Source organism: Salmo salar, chromosome ssa22 (genome assembly GCF_905237065.1).
Source record: "Salmo salar chromosome ssa22, Ssal_v3.1, whole genome shotgun sequence".
NCBI classification, from domain to species: Eukaryota; Metazoa; Chordata; class Actinopteri; order Salmoniformes; family Salmonidae; genus Salmo; species Salmo salar.
In genome coordinates, this window is record NC_059463.1 from 23,991,744 (window position 1) to 24,012,598 (window position 20,855).

Consider the following 20,855-nt stretch of genomic DNA (forward strand, 5'->3'; position numbering starts at 1 on the left):
ACGTACCCGATTTAATCTGGTTATTACTCCTGCCCAGAAACTAGAATATGCATATAATTATTTGATTTGGATAGAAAACACCCTAAAGTTTCTAAAACTGTTTGAATTGTGTCTGTGAGTATAACAGAACTCATATGGCAGGCCAAAACCTGAGAAGATTCTATACAGGAAGTGCCCTCTCTGACCATTTCTTGGCCTTCTATAGCCTCTTTATCGAAAACAGAGGATCTCTGCTGTAACGTGACATTTTCTAAGGCTCCCATAGGCTTTCAGAAGGCGCTAGAACGGGGAATGATGACTCTGCAGTCCCTGGCTGAAAAACAGTAGCGCATTTGGAAAGTGGTCGATCTGAGAACAATGACACGGGCGCACGCGTGCACGTGAAGACACCATTTTCTTCGTCAGTCTTTGAACGAAAACAACGTCTCCCAGTCGGAATATTATCGCTATTTTACGAGAAAAAGCGTTTGACATGCTTCGAAGTACGTAAAGCCTTTCAAAAAGGCTTTACAGCGAAAGCAAAACATTAGATTATGTAAGGAGAGTACATAGCCAAAAACAATCACACAGCCATTTTCCAAGCAAGCATATATGTCACATAAACACAAAACACAGCTAAATGAAGCACTAACCTTTGATGATCTTCATCAGATGACACTCCTAGGACATTATGTTATACAATACATGCATGTTTTGTTCAATCAAGTTCATATTTATATCAAAAACCAGCTTTTTACATTGGTGTGTGATGTTCAGAAAATGTATTCCCACCCAAAACTTCCGGTGAATTTACTAAATGACTCATCATAAACGTTACATAACAATTATTTTAAGAATTATAGATACAGAACTCCTTTATGCAATTGCTATGTCAGATTTTAAAATAGCTTTTCGGCAAAAGCACATTTTGCAATATTCTGAGTACATAGCTCAGCCATCACGGCTAGATATTTTGACAACCACCAAGTTCGGGGCTCACTAAACTCTGAATTACTATTAGAAAAATGGTATTACCTTTGCTGATCTTCGTCAGAATGAACTCCCAGGACTGCTACTTCCACAACAAATGTTGTTTTTGTTCCAAATAATCCATAGTTATGTCCAAATACCTCCGTTTTGTTCGTGCGTTCAGGTCACTATCCAAAGGGTAACGAGCGAGCGTATTTTGAGACAAAAAAATACCGTACTTAGAAGCATGTCAAACACTGTTTAAAATCAATTTTTATGGCATTTTTCTCATAAAATAGCGATAATATTCCAACCGGACAATAGTGTATTCATTCAAAGAGGAAAAGAAAAAACAGCATGTTCGCGGGACCGCGCATATTCAATCTCTTTGTCACCAGGCAGACCACTGACAAACTGTACTAGTATACTCTGCCCAGAGTCAGGAGACGCCTCAATCCACTTTCTGAAGGCTTTAGAGAGCCAATGGAAGCCTTAGAAAGTGCTTCGTAACAGCTCAGATACTGTAGTTTCGATAGAGAACCAAAAGAAGAACTACAAATTCTCAGACAGGCCACTTCCTGCTTGGAATCTTCTCAGGTTTTTGCCTGCCATATGAGTTCTGTTATTCTCACAGACACCATTCAATCCGTTTTAGAAACTTCAGAGTGTTTTCTATCCAAATCTACTAATACTATGCATATTCTAGTTTCTGGGCAAGAGTAGTAACCAGATTAAATCGGGTACGTTTTTTTCATCTGGCCGTGAAAATACTGCCCCCTATCCACAACAGGTTAAGGGTTACAGTGACTTCATTAGCTGTGGTTGCTGACGTGTATATGGTTGACTCATCAGCATACATGGACACACATGCTTTGTTTAATGCTAGTGGCAGATCATTGGTAAAAATAGAAAAGAGTAGAGGGCCTGGAGAGCTGCCCTGCGGTACACCACACTTTATATGTTTGACATTATAAAAGCTTACATTAAAGAAAACCTTCTGAGTTATATTAGATACAGCAGCTTTGAATCCATGATATGGCAGAGGTTGAAAAGCCATAACACATGTTTTCTCAACAACAGATTATGGTCACTGAAATCTAACAGTACAGCTCCCACAATCTTCTTATTATCAATTTCTTTCAACTACTCATCAGTGCAGTACATGTTGAGTGCCCTTCTCTATAAGCATGCTGAAAGTATGTTGTTAATTTATTTACAGAGAAATATCATTGTATTTGGTAAAACACCATTTTTTCCAACAGTTTGCTAAGAGTTGGCAGCAAGCTGATAGGTCTGCTTTTAGAACCAATAGAGGCTGCTTTACCACTCTTGGGTGGTGGAATTACTTTGACTTCCCTCCAGGCCTGAGGACAAAGACGTTCCTCTATGCTCAGATTAAATATATAACAGATTGAAGTGGCTATAGAGTCAGCTACCATCCTCAGTAGCTTTCCATCTAAGTTGTGGTTTCTAGAAACCTCTGAGAAATATAGGCCTATGCTTATTCATATGAGATTTAAATGGTCAGTATTACCAACATTTGCCATCCCATAAACCAGATCTAAGCCCATTGCTGTGCCTATTCCTAATATTTGTTACTATGGACAGACATACACTAAGAGCTTTGATGGAGGCCCATAATAACACCCAATATGACTGTGTATGTGGGCCCTATCTTTGTATTCTCTTAATGCAAATCGTCAGCCCCAGCCTCTTTGTCGAGGATAGTTGGTACATTGTGCTGTTCTTCCTTTATCATGGGTACTGCTGAGCCGGCGGAAATGAAAAGCAATGCAAATATGCCCAGCTTTTTGGAGCCAATAGATAAAGCATGAAGACCTTCAAACTGCATCGCTTCATTCGCTCCAGTTTAGCCTTGACCGAGCCATGCAAATTATACCTGAGATGCAGGGAGAGTGACGCCGCCAGCTTCACAGGTGCAAAGCTGGGGCTCAAGATAGCCAAATCTCTCCTGGGGCAGGGTTAATTGGGAAAAATATCATTAGAAAGGTTTAGAAAGGGGTTTGTGAAGTTCCCCTGGAAAAAAGGGACATAATGCACTAACTACTGTTTGAGTTCTATTTGACAGGGGAAGCTTGCGCAGCATTTTGGGCTTTTTCTCAGTGTGTCGTTTTGCTTGCAGGGAAGGATGCATTCTATTGCTGACCCAGGTACAAGGTGCAATTCAGCAGAGCTTTATCAGATCAGTATTATGTTCCCTGTTCTATGGATGGTTTTGGGCACCGTACAGGTACAGCAGCACAGGGCATTATATGTTCTTCATTCTGCCTCTGCATTGTCTTCTGTTCTGTGGTAAGCAGTTCTCTCCAGGGGAGGCCTAATTTTTTATATATATATATTTTTTTAATTTCACCTTTATTTAACCAGGTAGGCAAGTTGAGAACAAGTTCTCATTTACAATTGCGACCTGGCCAAGATAAAGCAAAGCAGTTCGACAACATACAAAAACACAGAGTTACACATGGAGTAAAACAACATACAATCAATGATACAGTAGAAAAAAAATAAGACTATATACAATGTGAGCAAATGATGTGAGATAAGGGAAGTAAAGGCAAAAAAGGCCATGGTGAGTAATAAGAGTGAGCAGCTTGGTAAATGAGAAATTGCTGTGAAAATGAAGAGAAATAAGGAGAAGCGAACAACAATGTGGATTATTCACACTCAAAGACTGTTGAAGCACATTATGATCCATTCTCTTCTGCGTTCTGTTGCAGAGAGTAGGCTACAGTGGGGAAAACATGATTATTAGCTGATCAACGTTATTAGCTGAAGACATTCCCCTGTTTATCAGCTGCTGTCAGCAGGGAGCTATCCTAGCTATTTATGAGGAGACATGGGGACAAGAGAGGGTGTTGAAGACATGCAACTGGCAGGTCAGGGGTTTGTAGCACACAGTCCTAATGGCCAACCAGGCCATCCAGAAACCGTAGTAAGCAGGGTCGTCAGCTGCTGCTTGGGCTGGGTTGGCAGACAGCAATGCTACACAGAGAGAATGTCTCCCAAACTGTAGAGAGCCAGCGATTAGATATGCAGCTGGTGTCCCACGTGGAAGGCTAGTGGTGTGGAGACATATGGGCAGATGGCGCAAGGAGGGTCACCAGGTCTAACAGACTGGGCTGGACCTCACTAACATGGGCTGTCCAAACAGAGAAATGTGAAGTCCGGTTCCAAATCAGACGAGCCAAGAGACACAGTGGTCTTTAACAGACAGATTAGACTCATATTAGGCATCACACAATAGGTCGAAATGTAGACAAAAGTTTTTTTTTTTTGTAATTGAACTGCTTTAGACTTGCAAAGATACCTTCAAATCAACACACCAACCTTAATTCGAGCCCCACAAAAGATAATTGGAATATCATGTTATCGCTATGAAGTATTTATTTAACATTGACGTATTACACATGAATTATGAAACACTTTCAAAGTACAGTATGTAAGCATGTATTCATTAACGTACCAAAGGGAAATTGGAATTGACATTTAATGGAGTTAAGCAATGTTTTATATGTGCAATGTAACTTAACATTATACTGTACATCTAATGTTAAACTGCTCACTCTATCCACATATACAACTGCTTCACATTATTTCATCATGTTCAAAAGTTAAACCGAGTGACTTATCATAAGCCTCTTTCTCTACCACAGGGGTGTCAAAGTCTATAGTATTATAAGGGCACATTATTTTCAATTATGTGAATGAGAGTCAAAGTATGGGTAGCTTCTAGTAGCTGCAAAATCAGTTTTATAGGAACAGACAGCATGGTTAGTATGAGTGTAAAGTTATAATAGACAATCTCCATTTATGAGTGTGAATAGATAAAATAATATTGAGGCTAAAATGATGGGAAAGGATGAGAGGACGGACACACATTAAGATACACATTAAGATATGAATCCCACAAGAGAAAGCGAAAGTATAAGATGATGAGAATGCGTACTGTAGATGCGAGAAGGAATTATACAACAAGCAAATGATCATGCTGTTTGTATGTGGCTGCTATGAAAGTCAACTGTGTTTGCGGTGGTCAGGGGTGTATTCATTCTGCCGATTCTGTTGAAAAACTTAAATGGAAGCAAACAGAATGAAACAGGGATAAACATACCTGAATTTGTCCAATAGAAACTCTCATTTGCAACTGATGGACTAATGATTACACCCTAGATCAACTAGATGCAGGCAAGATTCTGCAAGGCGATATTGAATATGTCATTTCTCTCTCCACCTGTGCACCTACGTCGTAAACTTTAATTTGGAAGCTAGGTTGTAACCTCATGATGGGTATAGGGAAAATTTGAGTATCATGTAGTAGCCTAAACCTATCGATGTTACATTGAGCTAGCTGGGTGAATGGAATGTGAATGACAATCATCCAATATGCTGTAATAGAAATAAGGCCATTCTCATTTAAAAAAAAAAGATTGGCCTCCCTCATCTTAAACAGCACCGACCGCCAATGATGTATACTACATAAAGGTTACTCAATCATACACTCTGGCTACATCCAAATAACCTTGACATGTGGGTGACCTCCAGAATAGTGTTGTAGAATAGTATTATCATAGGAACACTAAACAAGTCTTGTACAGTAGGCTTTCAACAGCTTTTATCATGTGCACTGTACATTTTGATAGAAACAACGCAACACTGTACTGAGTTATGTTTTCTGTTGACCTTGACCTGTTAAACAAAGAAACTGTATATTAATGCCGGGGAGACGAAGTAAAATAAAATAATGTTTCAGAACCATAGAAAGCATGACCTTCTACTGGGATGAAAAAGAGAACGCGGGTACGGAGATGTAAGGGGAATAATACAACAGATTCTATAGAAGTGGTGAAAAAATATGGAATCAACCATCATTTTCATCCAGCAGCATAGGAAACTCAAAATAACACTAAGTCTTCAACACCATGCATTCATAGCCAAACATCTGAATTAATTTGTCAATCAACTCTTTTCAAAGACATTGTCAAAGGTAGGCCATTTCCATTGTAGCAGAATAGAATAGAAACAGAAACAGGGCAGGAGATTACTATGTCTCTGTTAGCACACCAAACCACCGATGGCAATGGCTTCAAACAGGGAGTGAACGAAAGGAGATAAAAATGCTTAAGGACACTAGGGGATAGATTTATCAAAGGTTTGTGTGTGTTAAATTGCCACAAAAACCCATACAAAGCATTCTCCCTTTTAGGTGCCTCCACACAGCCACTAATGGCGTCTAGTTGTAGCCGTTGTCTTTTGTAGTTAATTCAGTAGGCCTTTTGATGTGTAACATAGGTTAAATGAAGTTTGTTGCATATTATCATGCTGGTGTGGATATGTATTTGCTTTAACTGACTTAAAATTGACAATATCATCGTCATCCACAAGAAACATGTATGGTGTGCATTTTGTACTTTGTAGTAATAGAAGTGGGAACATTTAAATGTAAAACTACTAAACTCTGATAGACCAGGACACATCAAAGACATTGCCTTCTATTCCCTCTCATATCTCAGATAACCTATCTATTTATGCAGCAGGAAAAAAAATCGGGCGATTAAGGACTCACAGTCAGCGTCCAACACGCTTTCATTTTTCTAAAAGCACAGATTCACTTGTGACACATTGACAGACATTTCACATATTTCACATTGCCAGGGAGTGCTTGAGGTTTGCTGAACTAATAGAACTAAATAACAGTGAAGTACTTTGTACACCTACAGTAGTTTCTCAGCTTTTCTCAGTCCTAAACAGATGGCTTCTCTCCCAAAGGATCAGATAAAAGAGGTCCATCTTCGGCACTGCAGCATGGTAGATTCAACAAAGTGTCACTCTCAAAGGAATGTGGTCCATTCTTACTCACAAAGGAAGGCTGTCAACCATGGGAGAGAAATCTGTGTGTGAGGCAAGCACTGTCAGCTCTGATGATGCTTGATTTCGGCATATCCATTTTTGTAAGGAGGGGAGAGGACCAGTTTAAGCTGTCACGAGAAAGGCTCTGGGCCTGTGGCTGAGAATGAGTAAGCAGGGCCATCCAGATCCACCAATGGGATGGCAGTGCCCCATGCTCAGATGGAGCATGCAGGAGCTCCCTAACACAAAGAGTCATCAACTGGCCTTGTGCTCTGTGCCAGCACTAATGTCCTTTTTCACATGGTTCATGTTCCTGGAATTACGGGATGGAGAGGATTCAGGGCTGGGGCAAAGATCTGCTTCTCCCCTCTACACTGCCTGAATGTTGATACCCAGATCACACTGTCAGTGGTAGTTGCCATACCATCAGGGTGGTTTCTGAAGACTCCACCCCTGCCTGCTCCGTTGTCCCTTCCCTCAGTCTGTGGAAGCCCCTGCCCCCAGATATGACCGCTGCCGAGGTCACTCTGTCCCTGCGCCCCCTGTCCCACTCACAGGGGCGTCCCCGCACCCACAACTCTGGGTCGTCACTGAACTCATAGATTAAGCCGTCCTCCAGGCTGTGCTCCAAAGACTCCAGGGAGGAGTCCGATGCTTCATCGCCCCCCGCCGTTAGAGGTCGCCCTGGCAACCCCGAAGTGGAGCGCAACCTGTACTGTAGCAGCACACCCCGCCCCTTGCCCCCCCTCCCCCTGGGAGGAGCCTGATTGCGACAGAGACTCCTGGGAGGAGGAGTCACTGCGGTCCTCCTCTCCGCAGGCAGAGTCAGGTCCGTCCGCCACAGAATCCCTCTTCAGTAGCTCTGGGGACAGGGTGCTGGACGTGGCCACCAGGAAGTCCACCGGACCACAGTGGGCATTCAGAGAGGTCATCCCCTTTCCTGCAGGACAGAGATACAACCAGAAAAGAACAATGGTGACATACATACCCCCAGAAGCAACTAGGTATCCTCCTCCGTCATCTGTACCTGTTATTTTGGGGATGCCCTCCAGTTTGGGCACGGGCAGAGTGATGATGATTCCCTGAACAGTGCCCACCCACAGCAGCCCCTGGTAGATGAGCAGGCTGGTGACACGCATGCTCTTCTGGCCTACAACATAGGAATAGGGAAACATGGGGGTTTTGTTAAGTACTGTCTTAACATTGTAAAAATATGTTTTATTGTCACATACACCGGATAGGTGTAGTGAAATGTGTTGTTTTACAAGGTCAGCCATAGAAGTATAGCACCCCTGGAGCAAATTAGCATTAAGTGCCTTGCTCAAGGGCACACCGACAGACTTTTCACATTGTTGGCTCGGGTATTCAAACTAGCAACCTTTCAGTTACTGGCCCAATGCACTAACTGCTAGGTTACCTGTCCCCCTCATGTTGATATTCTTGATAAATATGGTCTGGTACACTCACTGCATTACACACTTCATTTCCAACCTCCCCTTCCTTGCCAAGACTCTGGAATGGACTGTTGCCTCCCAATTACAAACCCACCTACTAATCAGCAACCTATATATGGGTGCAAGTAGCCTAGTGGTTAGGAGCATTGGTCCAGTAATTGAAAGGTTGCTGGTTCAAATCCCAGAGTAGGTGAAACATCTGTCAGTGTGCCCTTCAGCAAGGCTCTTAACCCCACTCTCCAAGGGTGTCTCAGGGGGAATGGGATATGCAAAAGTGTTTTATAATCATTTGCAGTGGTGTAAAGTTCTTAAGTAAAAGTACTAATTAAGTAGTTTTTTGGTCTTTACTTTACTATGTATTTGACAACTTTTACTTATATTTCCCTACATTCCTAAAGAAAATAATGTATTTTTAACTCCATACATTTTCCCTGACAACCAAAAGTACTCCATTAAATGCTTAGCAGGACAGGAAAATGGTCCAAGTCACACACATCAAGAGAACATCCTTGGTCATCCCTACTGCCTCTTATCTGGCAGACTTACTAAACACAAATGCTTCGTTTGTAAATTATGTCTGTGTTGGAGTGTGCCCCTGGCTATCCGTAAATTTAAAAAACAAGAAAATGGTGCCATCTGGTTTGTGAAATGATTTATACTTTTACTTTTACTTTTGATACTTAAGTATATTTAAAACCAAAACTTTTACTCAAGTAGTATTTTACTGTGTGACTTTTACTTGAGCAATTTCCTATTATGGTGTCTTTACTTTTACTGAAGTATGACAATTGAATACTTTTTCCACCACTGAACTTGTGCATGTGTGAAATAGGACAAATGTAAGCACCCACCTAATTATTGTTATAATCGAGCCCCTGCAGTCTGGTTTCCATCCCCTCCACAGTACTTAAACTACACTCCTCAAAGTTGTCAATGACCTCACCTCTGCTGAAGCTGGTGCCCTCAACATCCTGATTCTCCTCGACCTGGGTACCGCTTTTGGCACAGTGAGCCATCAGATCCCCTCACTAGGCTTGAGGGTCTGAGCGTTGAAGGCACTGTACTCTCCTGGCTACAATCATACCTCGCATACCTGATCCACTACATCTCCCTCAATGGCCACACCTCAGCTGCAGTTACACAGGGTGTCCCCCAGGGCTCTGTGCTGGGCCCCTTACTCTTCATCCTCGCCCTTGGTCAGATCCTCTGTCACTTCTACCTTAAATTCCACTGCTATGCCGATAACACCCAGATCTACCTCAGCACCAAATCCCTTTTCAACATACTTCTAAACACATTAAATCCTGCCTCTCTGCAATAAAAACATGGATGCAACAAAACTTCCTCAAGCTCAACAGTGATAAAACGGAACTCCTCCTCATAGGCACCAAATCCACCTTCACCAAAGCTGGCAACCTCACCCTCACCATTGATGATACCACTGTCTCTCCCTCCCTCCCCCCACGCACGCAACCATGGCGTCATCCTGGACTCCACCCTCTCCTTTGATCACCACATAAGACAGACTGTCAAATCCTCATTCTTCACCTCCGCAACATTGCCAAAGTCAGGTCCTCCCTCTCCCATCCTGTTCCTGAAACCCTCATACATGTATTCTTCTCCTCCCATCTTGACCACTGCAACTCACTGCTCTCCGGTATCAACTCAATGGTTCAAAACTCTGCTGTCCGACACCTCACCCACAGTAAGTCCTGGCAGCTCATCACCCCTGTCCTCTGGTGGCATGGCTTGTGTGATATGCATGGGTGTCCGAGCTGTGTGCAAGTATTTTAAACTTCTTAAGGATCGGCGTCCCGTCAACAGGACAGTTGTAAATCATGCAGAGCCTCATGTTCAGATCGCAGATTTTAGAGAAACAAATGTCGGTACATACAAGTGTCTTATATCGGCTGAAAGATTACATTTCGTTAATATAACCACACTGTCCAATTTACAGTAGCTATTACTGCGGAAAAAAATGCAATGCTACTGTTTGAGGAGAGCGCCAAAAAACAAAACACTTTTTTTCACCTGATAGGTTTGATAAATTCACCTCTGAATATGAAATGTGTACTTACATTCTGAAATCTTACTCTGATTTATCATCCAAAGGGTCCCAGAGATAACAAGTGTTGTTTTGTTAGATAAGACAATTTTTCATATCCTAAAAAGGTCCATATAGCATGCACGATTGATTTTGTATATCCACTCGTTCAATTTGCAAAGAAAGGAATCTGTGAAAATCTCACCTTAAACGTTGTTTCAACGAGTCAAATCACGTTTGTATGTATACCTCAGAGATCCTAGAACGTAACAAGACTTCACTATATCATTAGGGACACCAAATTTGTTAAGAGAGCGACGCCTTAATGGCACAATGATGACGCTGGCGGTCATCCCTTGAATGACTGTATCTTTGTCAAATAAGCACCAATCGGGGTCAAACAAAGCAAGCTAGATAGCCAATGAGCTGGGCTTTACGGCAGTATCCGGAAACCAGGTATATGTTGTAAAATGTAGCTACTAACCTTGTGCGACAGCATGTCTTTTCATTTTGGACACAAATTATAAGAGTATTCAGAGTTATGAAGTTATGAAAACTGGTTGTTTTGCAAATGTTGAATTTATAATCTGGCTACTCATACTTGGAAAGCTGAATCAAAGTCCAAGTATACAGATTTGACGATATTCTTGCAGGAAAATGTAATATGAATGCGAATGTCTCCTTCACGATTTGCCCAAATGTACCTGTGGACTTCACACTAAAAGTATTGTAGTTCACTCATACTTCAAGTTATCCGTCCAAAACTTTGCACATACACTGCTGTCATCTTGTGGACACTATCTGAATTACAACCAGACTGATGGCTAGAACCGGGACCTTTCTCTTCCATTTCAAAGATAGCGTATTTTCTTCTACCAGATCTATTGTGATGTATTCTCCAACATTCAATTCACATTTCCACAAACTTCAAAGTGTTTCCTTTCAAATGGTACCAAGAATATGCATATCCTTGCTTCAGGGCCTGAGCTACAGGCAGTTAGATTTGGGTATGTCGTTTAGGCAACAAACAAAACATTTAAAAGGGGGCTATCCCTAACAGACAGCTCGGTACCTTCAGCTTGTCAACACCTCTTACGAAAACAAGTTCTGATGATGTCAATCTCTTCCATTTTGAGCCATGAGAGATTGACATGCATGTCATTAATGTTAGCTCTCTGTGTACTTTTAAGGGCCAACCTTGCTGCCCTGTTCTGAGCCAACAGCAATTTTCCCAAGTCCCTCTTTGTGGTCCCAGACCACAATACTGAACAGTAGTCCAGGTGCGACAAAAACATGGCATGTAGGACCTGCCTTATTGTTAGTGTTGTTAAGAATGAAGAGCAACACTTTATTATGGACAGACTTCTCCCCATCTTAACTACTGTTGTATCAATATGTTTTGACCATGACAGTTTACAATCCAGGGTAACTCCAAGCAGTTTAGTCACCTCACCTTGCTCAATTTCCACATTATTCATTACAATATGTAGTTGAGGTTTAGCATTTAGTGAATGATTTGTCCCAAATACAATGCTTTTAGATTTCAAAATATTTAGGACTAACTTATTCCTTGCTACCCATTCCAAAACTAACTGCAGCTCTTTGTTAAGTATTGCAGTCATTTCAGTCACTGTAATAGCTGACATGTATAGTGTTGAGTCATCCACATACATAGACACACTGGCCTTACTCATAGCCAGTGGCATATCATTAGTACAGATTGAAAAAAGCAAGGGGCCTAAACAGCTACCATGGGGAATTCCTGCTTCTACCTGGATTATGTTTGAGAGGCTTCCATTAAAGAACACCCTCTGTGTTCTGTTAGACAAGTAACTCTTTATCCACATTATAGCAGGGGAGTGAAGCCATAACACATCAGTTTTTCCAGCAGCAGACTATGATCGATAATGTCAAAAGCTGCACTGAAGTCTAACAAGACAGCCCCACAATCATTTTATCATCAATTTCTCTCAGCCAATCATCAGTCATTTGTGTAAGTGCTGTGCTTGTTGAGTGTCCTCTATATGCGTGCTGAAAGTCTGTTGTCAATTTGTTTACTGTGGAATAGCATTGTATCTGGTCAAACACAATTTTTTCCAGAAGTTTACTAAGGGTTGGTAACAGGATGATTGGTCGGCTATTTGAGCCAGTAAAGGGGACGTTACTATTCTTGGGTAGCGGAATGACTTTAGGCATGGAGGGAAGCTGAGGGCACACACTTTCTGGTAGGCTTAAATCAAAGATGTGGCAAATAGGAGAGGCAATATCGTCCACTATTATCCTCAGTAATTTTCCATTAAGGTTGTCAGACCCCGGTGGCTTGTCATTGTTGATAGACAACAATACGTTTTTCACCTCTTCCACACTGACTTTACGGAATTCAAAAGTACAATTCTTGTCTTTCATAATTTGGTCAGATAGACTTGGATGTGTAGTGTCAGCGTTTGTTGCTGGCATGTTATCCCTACAGTAAGTTTGTTTATCTTGCCAATGAAAAAGTCATTAAAGTAGTTGGCAATATCAATGGATCCGAGTTGGCTTTTTTCCCCAAAATGTTATTTATGGTGCTCCAAAGCTTTTTACTATCATTCTTTATATACTTTATCTTTGTTTCATAGTATAGTTTCCCTCTCAACCATAACATTTTTCAATTCCTCATCAATCCAAGGGGATTTAACAGTCTTTACAGTAATTTTCTTAATGGGTGCGTGCTTATTAGTAACTGGAATAAGCTGACCTAAGTATGACCTCTTATACACTATTTTAGGCCCAGCCTGTGGAACTTTGGTTTTCCTAGATATGGCTATTATATTGTGATCACTACATCCAATGGATTTGGATATTGCTTTAAAGCAAATTTCTGCAGCATTAGTAAAGATGTGGTCAACACATGTTGTTGATTTCATTCCTGTGCTGTTTGTAAAAACCCTGGTAACTACCAATTGTGCTGTTTGTAAATACCCTGGGAACTACCAATTGGGGAGAAAAAGGGGTTAAAGTACAAAAAATATATATAATATTAAACTTAACAAGCTAGAAAACAAACCAAAACATTGTTTAGAAAGTCACTTTTAGTTGCCTAGTTTGCTAGATTGACATATATACTATAATGTTTAAATGGATGGGTTTACTGGTGTGAAAATACACCAGCTGTGCTATTTTGGAACACCATGCTGCTGATGTCATGCAGCCTGTCGTTTTTGTATTTGTACTTTTTCATAATGACAAATTTGATGTCGGAAGACAATAGAATGTTCATGATGTCACTGTGACAACTGTATGCAGACATGTCGATAGATGTAGCATAAACCAGCCTTTAGTCTTGAAATCTTTGGCTGTTTAGTACAATATCGTACTCACTCTGTTTAGCCTCATGTGAATCCTTAAAGAGATGGGTGGGCTAAGGCTTAAGAGGGTGTAAACGATGCTGAATGGGTGTAGACAAAGAAAACCTCTCCAGTAGGTGTACCAAAAAAAGTGGGGCCACAAGTTTATCAAATTTCAAAGCAGAAATACTTTCCCATTGTTCCCCAACTGTAGTGTATGAAATACCATTTTCTAGAGCATTTACTTTTTTTTAAGGTCTTTACTTTTATCCAATGTAAAAAACACAATTAAAAATGTTGCTACAAAAGACCGAATCGAGCCGGTCGGTCACATTCGTCTCTGGCCCTCTGTGTGACCTGTGTGATCACGTGAAATATACAGTATCATTTTTTTTTTAACATTAGATGATTTTAAAATCGAAATTTACAACGCTATAAAACATTATCCTAAATATACGGGGAACACTTAAACAACACATCCTAGTGAAAGAAATAATCTTATTAATTACTTTTTTCTTTACATAGTTGAATGTGCTGACAACAAAATCACACAAAAATAATCAATGGAAATCCAATGTATCAACACATGGAGGTCTGGATTTGGAGTCACACTCAAAATTAAAGTGGAAAACCACACTACAGGCTGATCCAATTTTGATGTAATGTCATTAAAACAAGTCAAAATGAGGCTCAGTAGTGTGTGTGGCCTCCATGTGCCTGTATGACCTCCCTACAACGTCTGGGCATGCTCCTGATGAGGTGGCGGATGGTCTCCTAAGGGATCTCCTCCCAGACCTGGACTAAAGCATCCGCCAACTCCTGGACAGTCTGTGGTGCAACGTGGCATTGGTGGATGGAGCGAGACATGATGTCCCAGATGTGCTCAATTGGATTCAGGTCTGGAGAATGGGCGGGCCAGTCCATAGCATCAATGCCTTCCTCTTGCAGGAACTGCTGACACACTCCAGCCACATGAGGTCTAGCATTGTCTTGCATTAGGAGGAACCCAGGGCCAACCGCACCAGCATATGGTCTCATAAGGGGTCTGAGTATCTCATCTCGGTACCTAATGGCAGTCAGGCTACCTCTGGCAAGCACATGGAGGGCTGTGCGGCCCCCCAAAGAAATGCCACCCCACACCATGACTGACCCACCGCCAAACCAGTCATGCTGGAGGATGTTGCAGGCAGCAGAATGTTCTCCACGGCGTCTCAAGACTCTGTCACGTCTGTCACGTGCTGAGTGTGAACCTGCTTTCATCTGTGAAGAGCACAGGGCGCCAGTGGCGAATTTGCCAATCTTGGTGTTCTCTGGCAAATGCCAAACGTCCTGCACGGTGTTGGGCTGTAAGCACAACCCCCACCTGTGGACGTCGGGCCCTCATACCACCCTCATGGAGTCTGTTTCTGACCGTTTGAGCAAACACATGCACATTTGTGGCCTGCTGGAGGTCATTTTGCAGGGCTCTGGCAGTACTCCTCCTGCTCCTCCTTGCACAAAGGCGGAGGTAGCGGTCCTGCTGCTGGGTTGTTGCCCTCCTACGGCCTCCTCCATGTCTCCTGATGTACTGGCCTGTCTCCTGGTAGTGCCTCCATGCTCTGGACACTACGCTGACAGACACAGCAAACCTTCCTGCCACAGCTCGCATTGATGTGCCATCCTGGATGAGCTGCACTACATGAGCCACTTGTGTGGGTTGTAGACTCCGTCTCATGCTACCACTAGAGTGAAAGCACCGCCAGCATTCAAAACATCAGCCAGGAAGCATAGGAACTGAGAAGTGGTCTGTGGTCCCCACCTGCAGAACCACTTCTTTATTGGGGGTGTCTTGCTAATTGCCTATAATTTCCACCTGTTGTCTATTCCATTTGCACAACAGCATGTGAAATGTATTGTCAATCAGTGTTGCTTCCTAAGTGGACAGTTTGATTTCACAGAAGTGTGATTGACTTGGAGTTACATTGTGTTGTTTAAGTGTTCCCTTTATTTTTTTGAGCAGTGTACTTATTATCATGTTAATGAATGCAACCAGAGTATTTTCAGATTTCGGTATCAACAAATGCGGCAAAAAAGGAAGTACATGTAAAATGCTCATAAAATCATCAGTGTAATGTTTGGATTCAGTGTTGTGTCAAGTGAACTGTTGTGTCCTCACCTTTGGTCTAATAATTTTCCCATTATCTCCAAGCTGTTCCCTTTCAATTGCTACTATGGTTATGCATATGCTTTCCATGTTTCTTCTGTAAGAAACATTTCAATTTAGCCACATCGATATAGGCCAATTCCCACGAGTATAAAAGGTTAAAGGGTGAGGATTTTGGGAAAAGATCATTCATGAATGAATTATCTATTAATAGAGAGGCCGGTGGAAATGGAAGAGCATTGATCTGTAATAACTCAATCAATATTCCATGTTTCATGTGCACTCAGTGTATCCAGAAAAACCAGGTGCTCCTTTACCCATGAGCACAGCAGAAGAGAAGCTGGAGCATTTTCTCTCTCAGGCCCTGAGGACCCCTCTAGCCACCCCTCATCCTAGCCCCCCTAACCCCCCTTGCACCCTGTCTCCCAACTTTCCCTGAGGCCAACCTGCCACCCTCTCTCATTCTCATACATGCTGCATATTTCATCAGGAAGTGCTGGAGTAGGGAGGAAATGACCTCAGGATCACCGAACTATCTAAAGTCTAGACATCTGGACCGATAGGAATGTCTTCTACAAGGGTCTAACAAAAAAACATTTTGATCTGAGAAAAAAAAGCTTGGGCTTTCTGAAACATGACTCTTTTTATTATTATTTCCTTCTCCATCCATTTCATGAGAAAGGGCTACAACAGTGGAACCCTTGACAGTAATTATCTTTGTCTGGCTGCTGAAGCTTGATTTGGTGCACTGCCTTTTTCTCATTTTAGTTTTGTCCGACTCTGATGCTCAGTCCTTTTGACCTGGAGAATATCAAACTCTGTCTGGGCTGAGATGCATGGTGGAAGGAGGCACATTTGAATACATTCAGACAGCATTAGGGGAAAGGGAGCACAGGCTACACTGAATCAGCTCAAAATAAGCCTCAGAATCAGTGTGAGAGTTGAGGCACCAGGTTAATCAGGATGTAATGACTCCCTGGGCCATAGGTCCCTGGGCTGAGATTGAATCAATATGACAATGTGTGGAATGACTACCCTCAGACATACTCTTTTCTGTGTCTGCTGCGTGTTTATCCTGACTCTCCCATGGAAATACCTGGGTTGGCTGATATACAGTATATATAATGTATCATGAAGGTAGGAAGGTGGAGGGTGAGGAGAATGTATACATCATCCTAAAGGGGATTTAGTGAGAGGTAAAATGAGGGTGAGATGAAGACAGCAAATACGGGTGAGAAGAAAAGAGATGTGGCAGTACAAAATGAAAGGGAGAAAGATAAGGTGAGAAGAGAGAAAGTGAGAGAGGAGAGAAGAAAATGGAGAGACGCCAATAGAAAGAAGGGGGAAAAACTGGCACAATACCAGCGTTGCAGGGATGTTAAAGGAAAAACAAGTGTTTCCATGGCAACTCCTGCAATGAAAAACTTTGCCTGGCAGCATTTTAACAGCGCCTTCATGACTCTACTCCTTTTATTAATTCCAGCCTCTTACCCTACAGCTTCATTAGGGCTTCTCAGGTTCTGGAGGCTACTTATTCAGGTCAATCCCTGGAGCACAGGACCCAAGGAGCAGCTAGCTCCAGCAAGACAAGATACCTGTCCAGTGAGGAGCGCATCGTCGGCGTGACTTAATTGGTGCCCTCTCATTGCTCTTGTACAATGAGGGCCCCAAAAACAGACTAATGTATGCCATATGTTTTCCTCCTAACCCCACTAATACAACAGGTTAGGCTCATGCATTTGCATGTGCTTGAAGACAGATTTGATTGTGATAGAAAAATAGCAAAGACTTGTGGAGTTGACGTTGTGTCATACAACACCTGACTTAAGGGCAGGAGTGTTAGAGAGTGCGACATTGGGCTCTACTGTAATAACAGAAGGAAAATGTTGGTCCCTGGAATTAGAAGGTCAAGATGAATCCCTATGCCAACCTGAGGGTGGGCGTTCTGTACTGTACCTGGGTTGTGCAAAGATACTCGCGTGGAGATGTTGATTTCCTGCAGATGCTCCAGTGTCTCAGTGTGGAACAGGCGAATAGAAGAGCCCTCACTAAAGGCCATCCAAACTCCTCCCCCAGCCCGCACCATATGGGCCACGCTCACCATGGGGTCTGGGTGCACCTCAAACCTCTGGAAGAGAGGGAAGGGGGGAAGCTGTGAATAACATCACTATGGAAGCAGTGAATAACATCACCATGGAAACCATAGTAGAGATGGGACTTAAAATAGGCCTAGAGCTGGCAACCAAATGCTTACACACAGAACATGTAGATACAAATCAATGACCAAACAGTATGGCCACCGTTAGACCCGGTTTACATTGGTATTTTAAATTAGATATACTGTACATCTGAGTTTTTTATGAATACAATTAATTTTACATGTAGAGATCCTGAAATCTTTCTGATTGAGAGGGGGTCAAATACTTATTTCCCTCATTAAAATGCAAATAAATGTTTAAAATTTTTGACATGCGTTTTTCTGGATTGTTTTGTTATTGTCTCTCACTGTTCAAATAAACCTACCATTAAAATTATAGACTGATCATTTCTTTGTCAGTGGGCAAACGTACAAAATCAGCAGGGGATCAAATATTTTTTTCCCTCACTGTACCTCAGCAGTTCGTCACATGACCCTTATATCTGATAGCAGAGAAAGCTAACCCAGATAACATCACGTGATTTGACAAAAATCTGTTCTATTGCATTCTGACCACAACACTTTCACCCAGTTGTCCTCTGAATCATTCAGATGTTCACTGGCAAACTTCAGACAGGCATGTATATGTGCTTTCTTGAGCAGGGAGACCTTGCGGGCGCTGCAGGATTTCAGTCCTTCACGGTGTAGTGTCTTACCACCTCGTGGAGTTGCAATGATCATGAGAACGGTGAGGAATCAGCCCAGAACTACACGGGAGGATCTTGTCAATGATCTCAAGGCAGCTGGGACCATAGTCACCAAGAAAACAATTGGTAAGACACTACGCCGTGAAGGACTGAAATCCTGCAGCGCCCGCAAGGTCCCCCTGCTCAAGAAAGCACTGTCTGAAGTTTGCCAATGAACATCTGAATGATTCAGAGGACAACTGGGTGAAAGTGTTGTGGTCAGATGAGACCAAAATGGAGCTCTTTGGCATCAACTCAACTCGCCGTGTTTGGAGGAGGAAGAATGCTGCCTATGACCCCAAGAACACCATCCCCGCCTTCAAACATGGAGGTGGAAACATTATGCTTTGGGGGTGTTTTTCTGCTAAGGGGACAGGACAACTTCACCGCATCAAAGGGACGATGGACGGGGCCATGACCCATCAAATCCTCAGCCAGGGCATTGAAAATGGGTCGTGGATGGGTATTCCAGCATGACAATGACCCAAAACACACGGCCAAGGCAACAAAGGAGTGGCTCAAGAAGAAGCACATTAAGGTCCTGGAGTGGCCTAGCCAGTCTCCAGACCTTAATCCCATAGAAAATCTGTGGAGGGAGCTGAAGGTTCGAGTTGCCAAACGTCAGCCTCGAAATCTTAATGACATGGAGAAGATCTGCAAACAGGAGTGGGACAAAATCCCTCCTGATATGTGTGCAAACCTGGTGGCCAACTACAAGAAACGTCTGACCTCTGTGATTGCCAACAAGGGTTTTGCCACCAAGTAATAAGTCATGTTTTGCAGAGGGGTCAAATACTTATTTCCCTCATTAAAATGCAAATCAATTTATAACAATTTTGACATGCGTTTTTCAGGATTTTTTTGTTGTTATTCTGTCTCTCACTGTTCAAATAAACGAACCATTAAAATTATAGACTGACCATTTCTTTGTCAGTGGGCAAACTTACTAAATCAGCAGGGGATCAAATACTTTTTTCCCCTCACTGTACATGCTTCCAATGTGGAAGCATGTACAGTGAGAGAAATCTGGACATTTATAATACCGGTATAATACCGGTATAATACCGGTATATTGCATTCTGGCTATCAAAACAAATGACCATATAAAGTGTGACTTTACTGTCTGTCTGTAATTTACTTTACTGTCTGTAATTGCTTATTTACCATTGCTTTGCACATCACTATTTTATGGACCTGTATATAGACATTTTATCCATAATGAAGTTATAATATCATAGATATGACTTTATTAAACGTATGCATGCACATAAAAACTCACCCACACAGAAGCACGCACACAAATGTGCACACTAAAGAAAGTACTGTGGATCAATGACATAAGAACCCCTCTCCAAGATTTGTATTTAATAGTGTTGTATAATAATGTGGCATAATCACCTTCCTGTGTAAAAACCATACAGATTAAAAACAAAAAACTGTTTTAAATCTTAAATATGTAACTTTTTGGGCGACCTGACCAAGTTCACATAGAATTGTGAGTTATAGATCTGTCATTCTCATTGAAAGCAAGTCTAACAAGCGGTAGATCTGTTCAATGTGCCCTATTTCTATGCTTCCCGTTCTTAAGTTGTGTTTTTACGTCTTTTACTTTCGGTTCTGTGCACCAGCTTCAAACAGGTGAAAATACTCTATTTTTTGTTAATTAACAAATATTTCACAGTGGTTTAGATGGTACAATGATTCTTTGCGCTTGCTTGTTTTGTCACATAAACTGAAATTAGGCAAACTATTAGAATTTTAGCAACCAGGAAATGGCAGAGCGATTTCTGCATATTGCACCTTTAAGTGATAATTAGGCTGAAAAGAATGGAAATTCACATGAGCACCACAATGTCTACTCCACCCTTGCTCTACCAAGGTTTTCCAGCACACAGCTTTGTCCTACAGTACTACAGTAGCTATGTTGGTCTATTATACTTCAAACAATGTTTAGGCAGGTTTCATAGGATTCAAACCGTCTCAAATAGCCTAATTCATACTTTTAGAGGAGGTGCTCCCACAATAATGTGATTTGTACCGCATACAAGGTAAATTATAGAATTTTTCAGACACCACTAATTCATACTCTTCAGAGAGATAATGGATTTTACAGTGTCCTGCTATTAAAATGATGTGTGTATATATTAGCCCCACATCTTTAGGCTGTATGTATTTTTAGATATAAGCTT

General features: G+C 41.9%; 1 protein-coding gene across 1 annotated transcript in view; it reads right to left on the reverse strand.

The window, feature by feature from the left end:
• Window positions 1-4,335: 4,335 nt before the first annotated feature.
• The window catches only part of LOC106582977 (rho guanine nucleotide exchange factor 10-like protein), a 137,892-nt gene continuing 121,372 nt past the window's right edge, over window positions 4,336-20,855 (reverse strand). Inside the window, 4 exon segments of the mRNA XM_045705436.1 lie at window positions 4,336-7,564; window positions 7,566-7,756; window positions 7,844-7,966; window positions 17,740-17,911. Of these exon segments, the coding sequence (XP_045561392.1) occupies window positions 7,214-7,564; window positions 7,566-7,756; window positions 7,844-7,966; window positions 17,740-17,911 (837 nt within the window). The 3' untranslated portion in view covers window positions 4,336-7,213.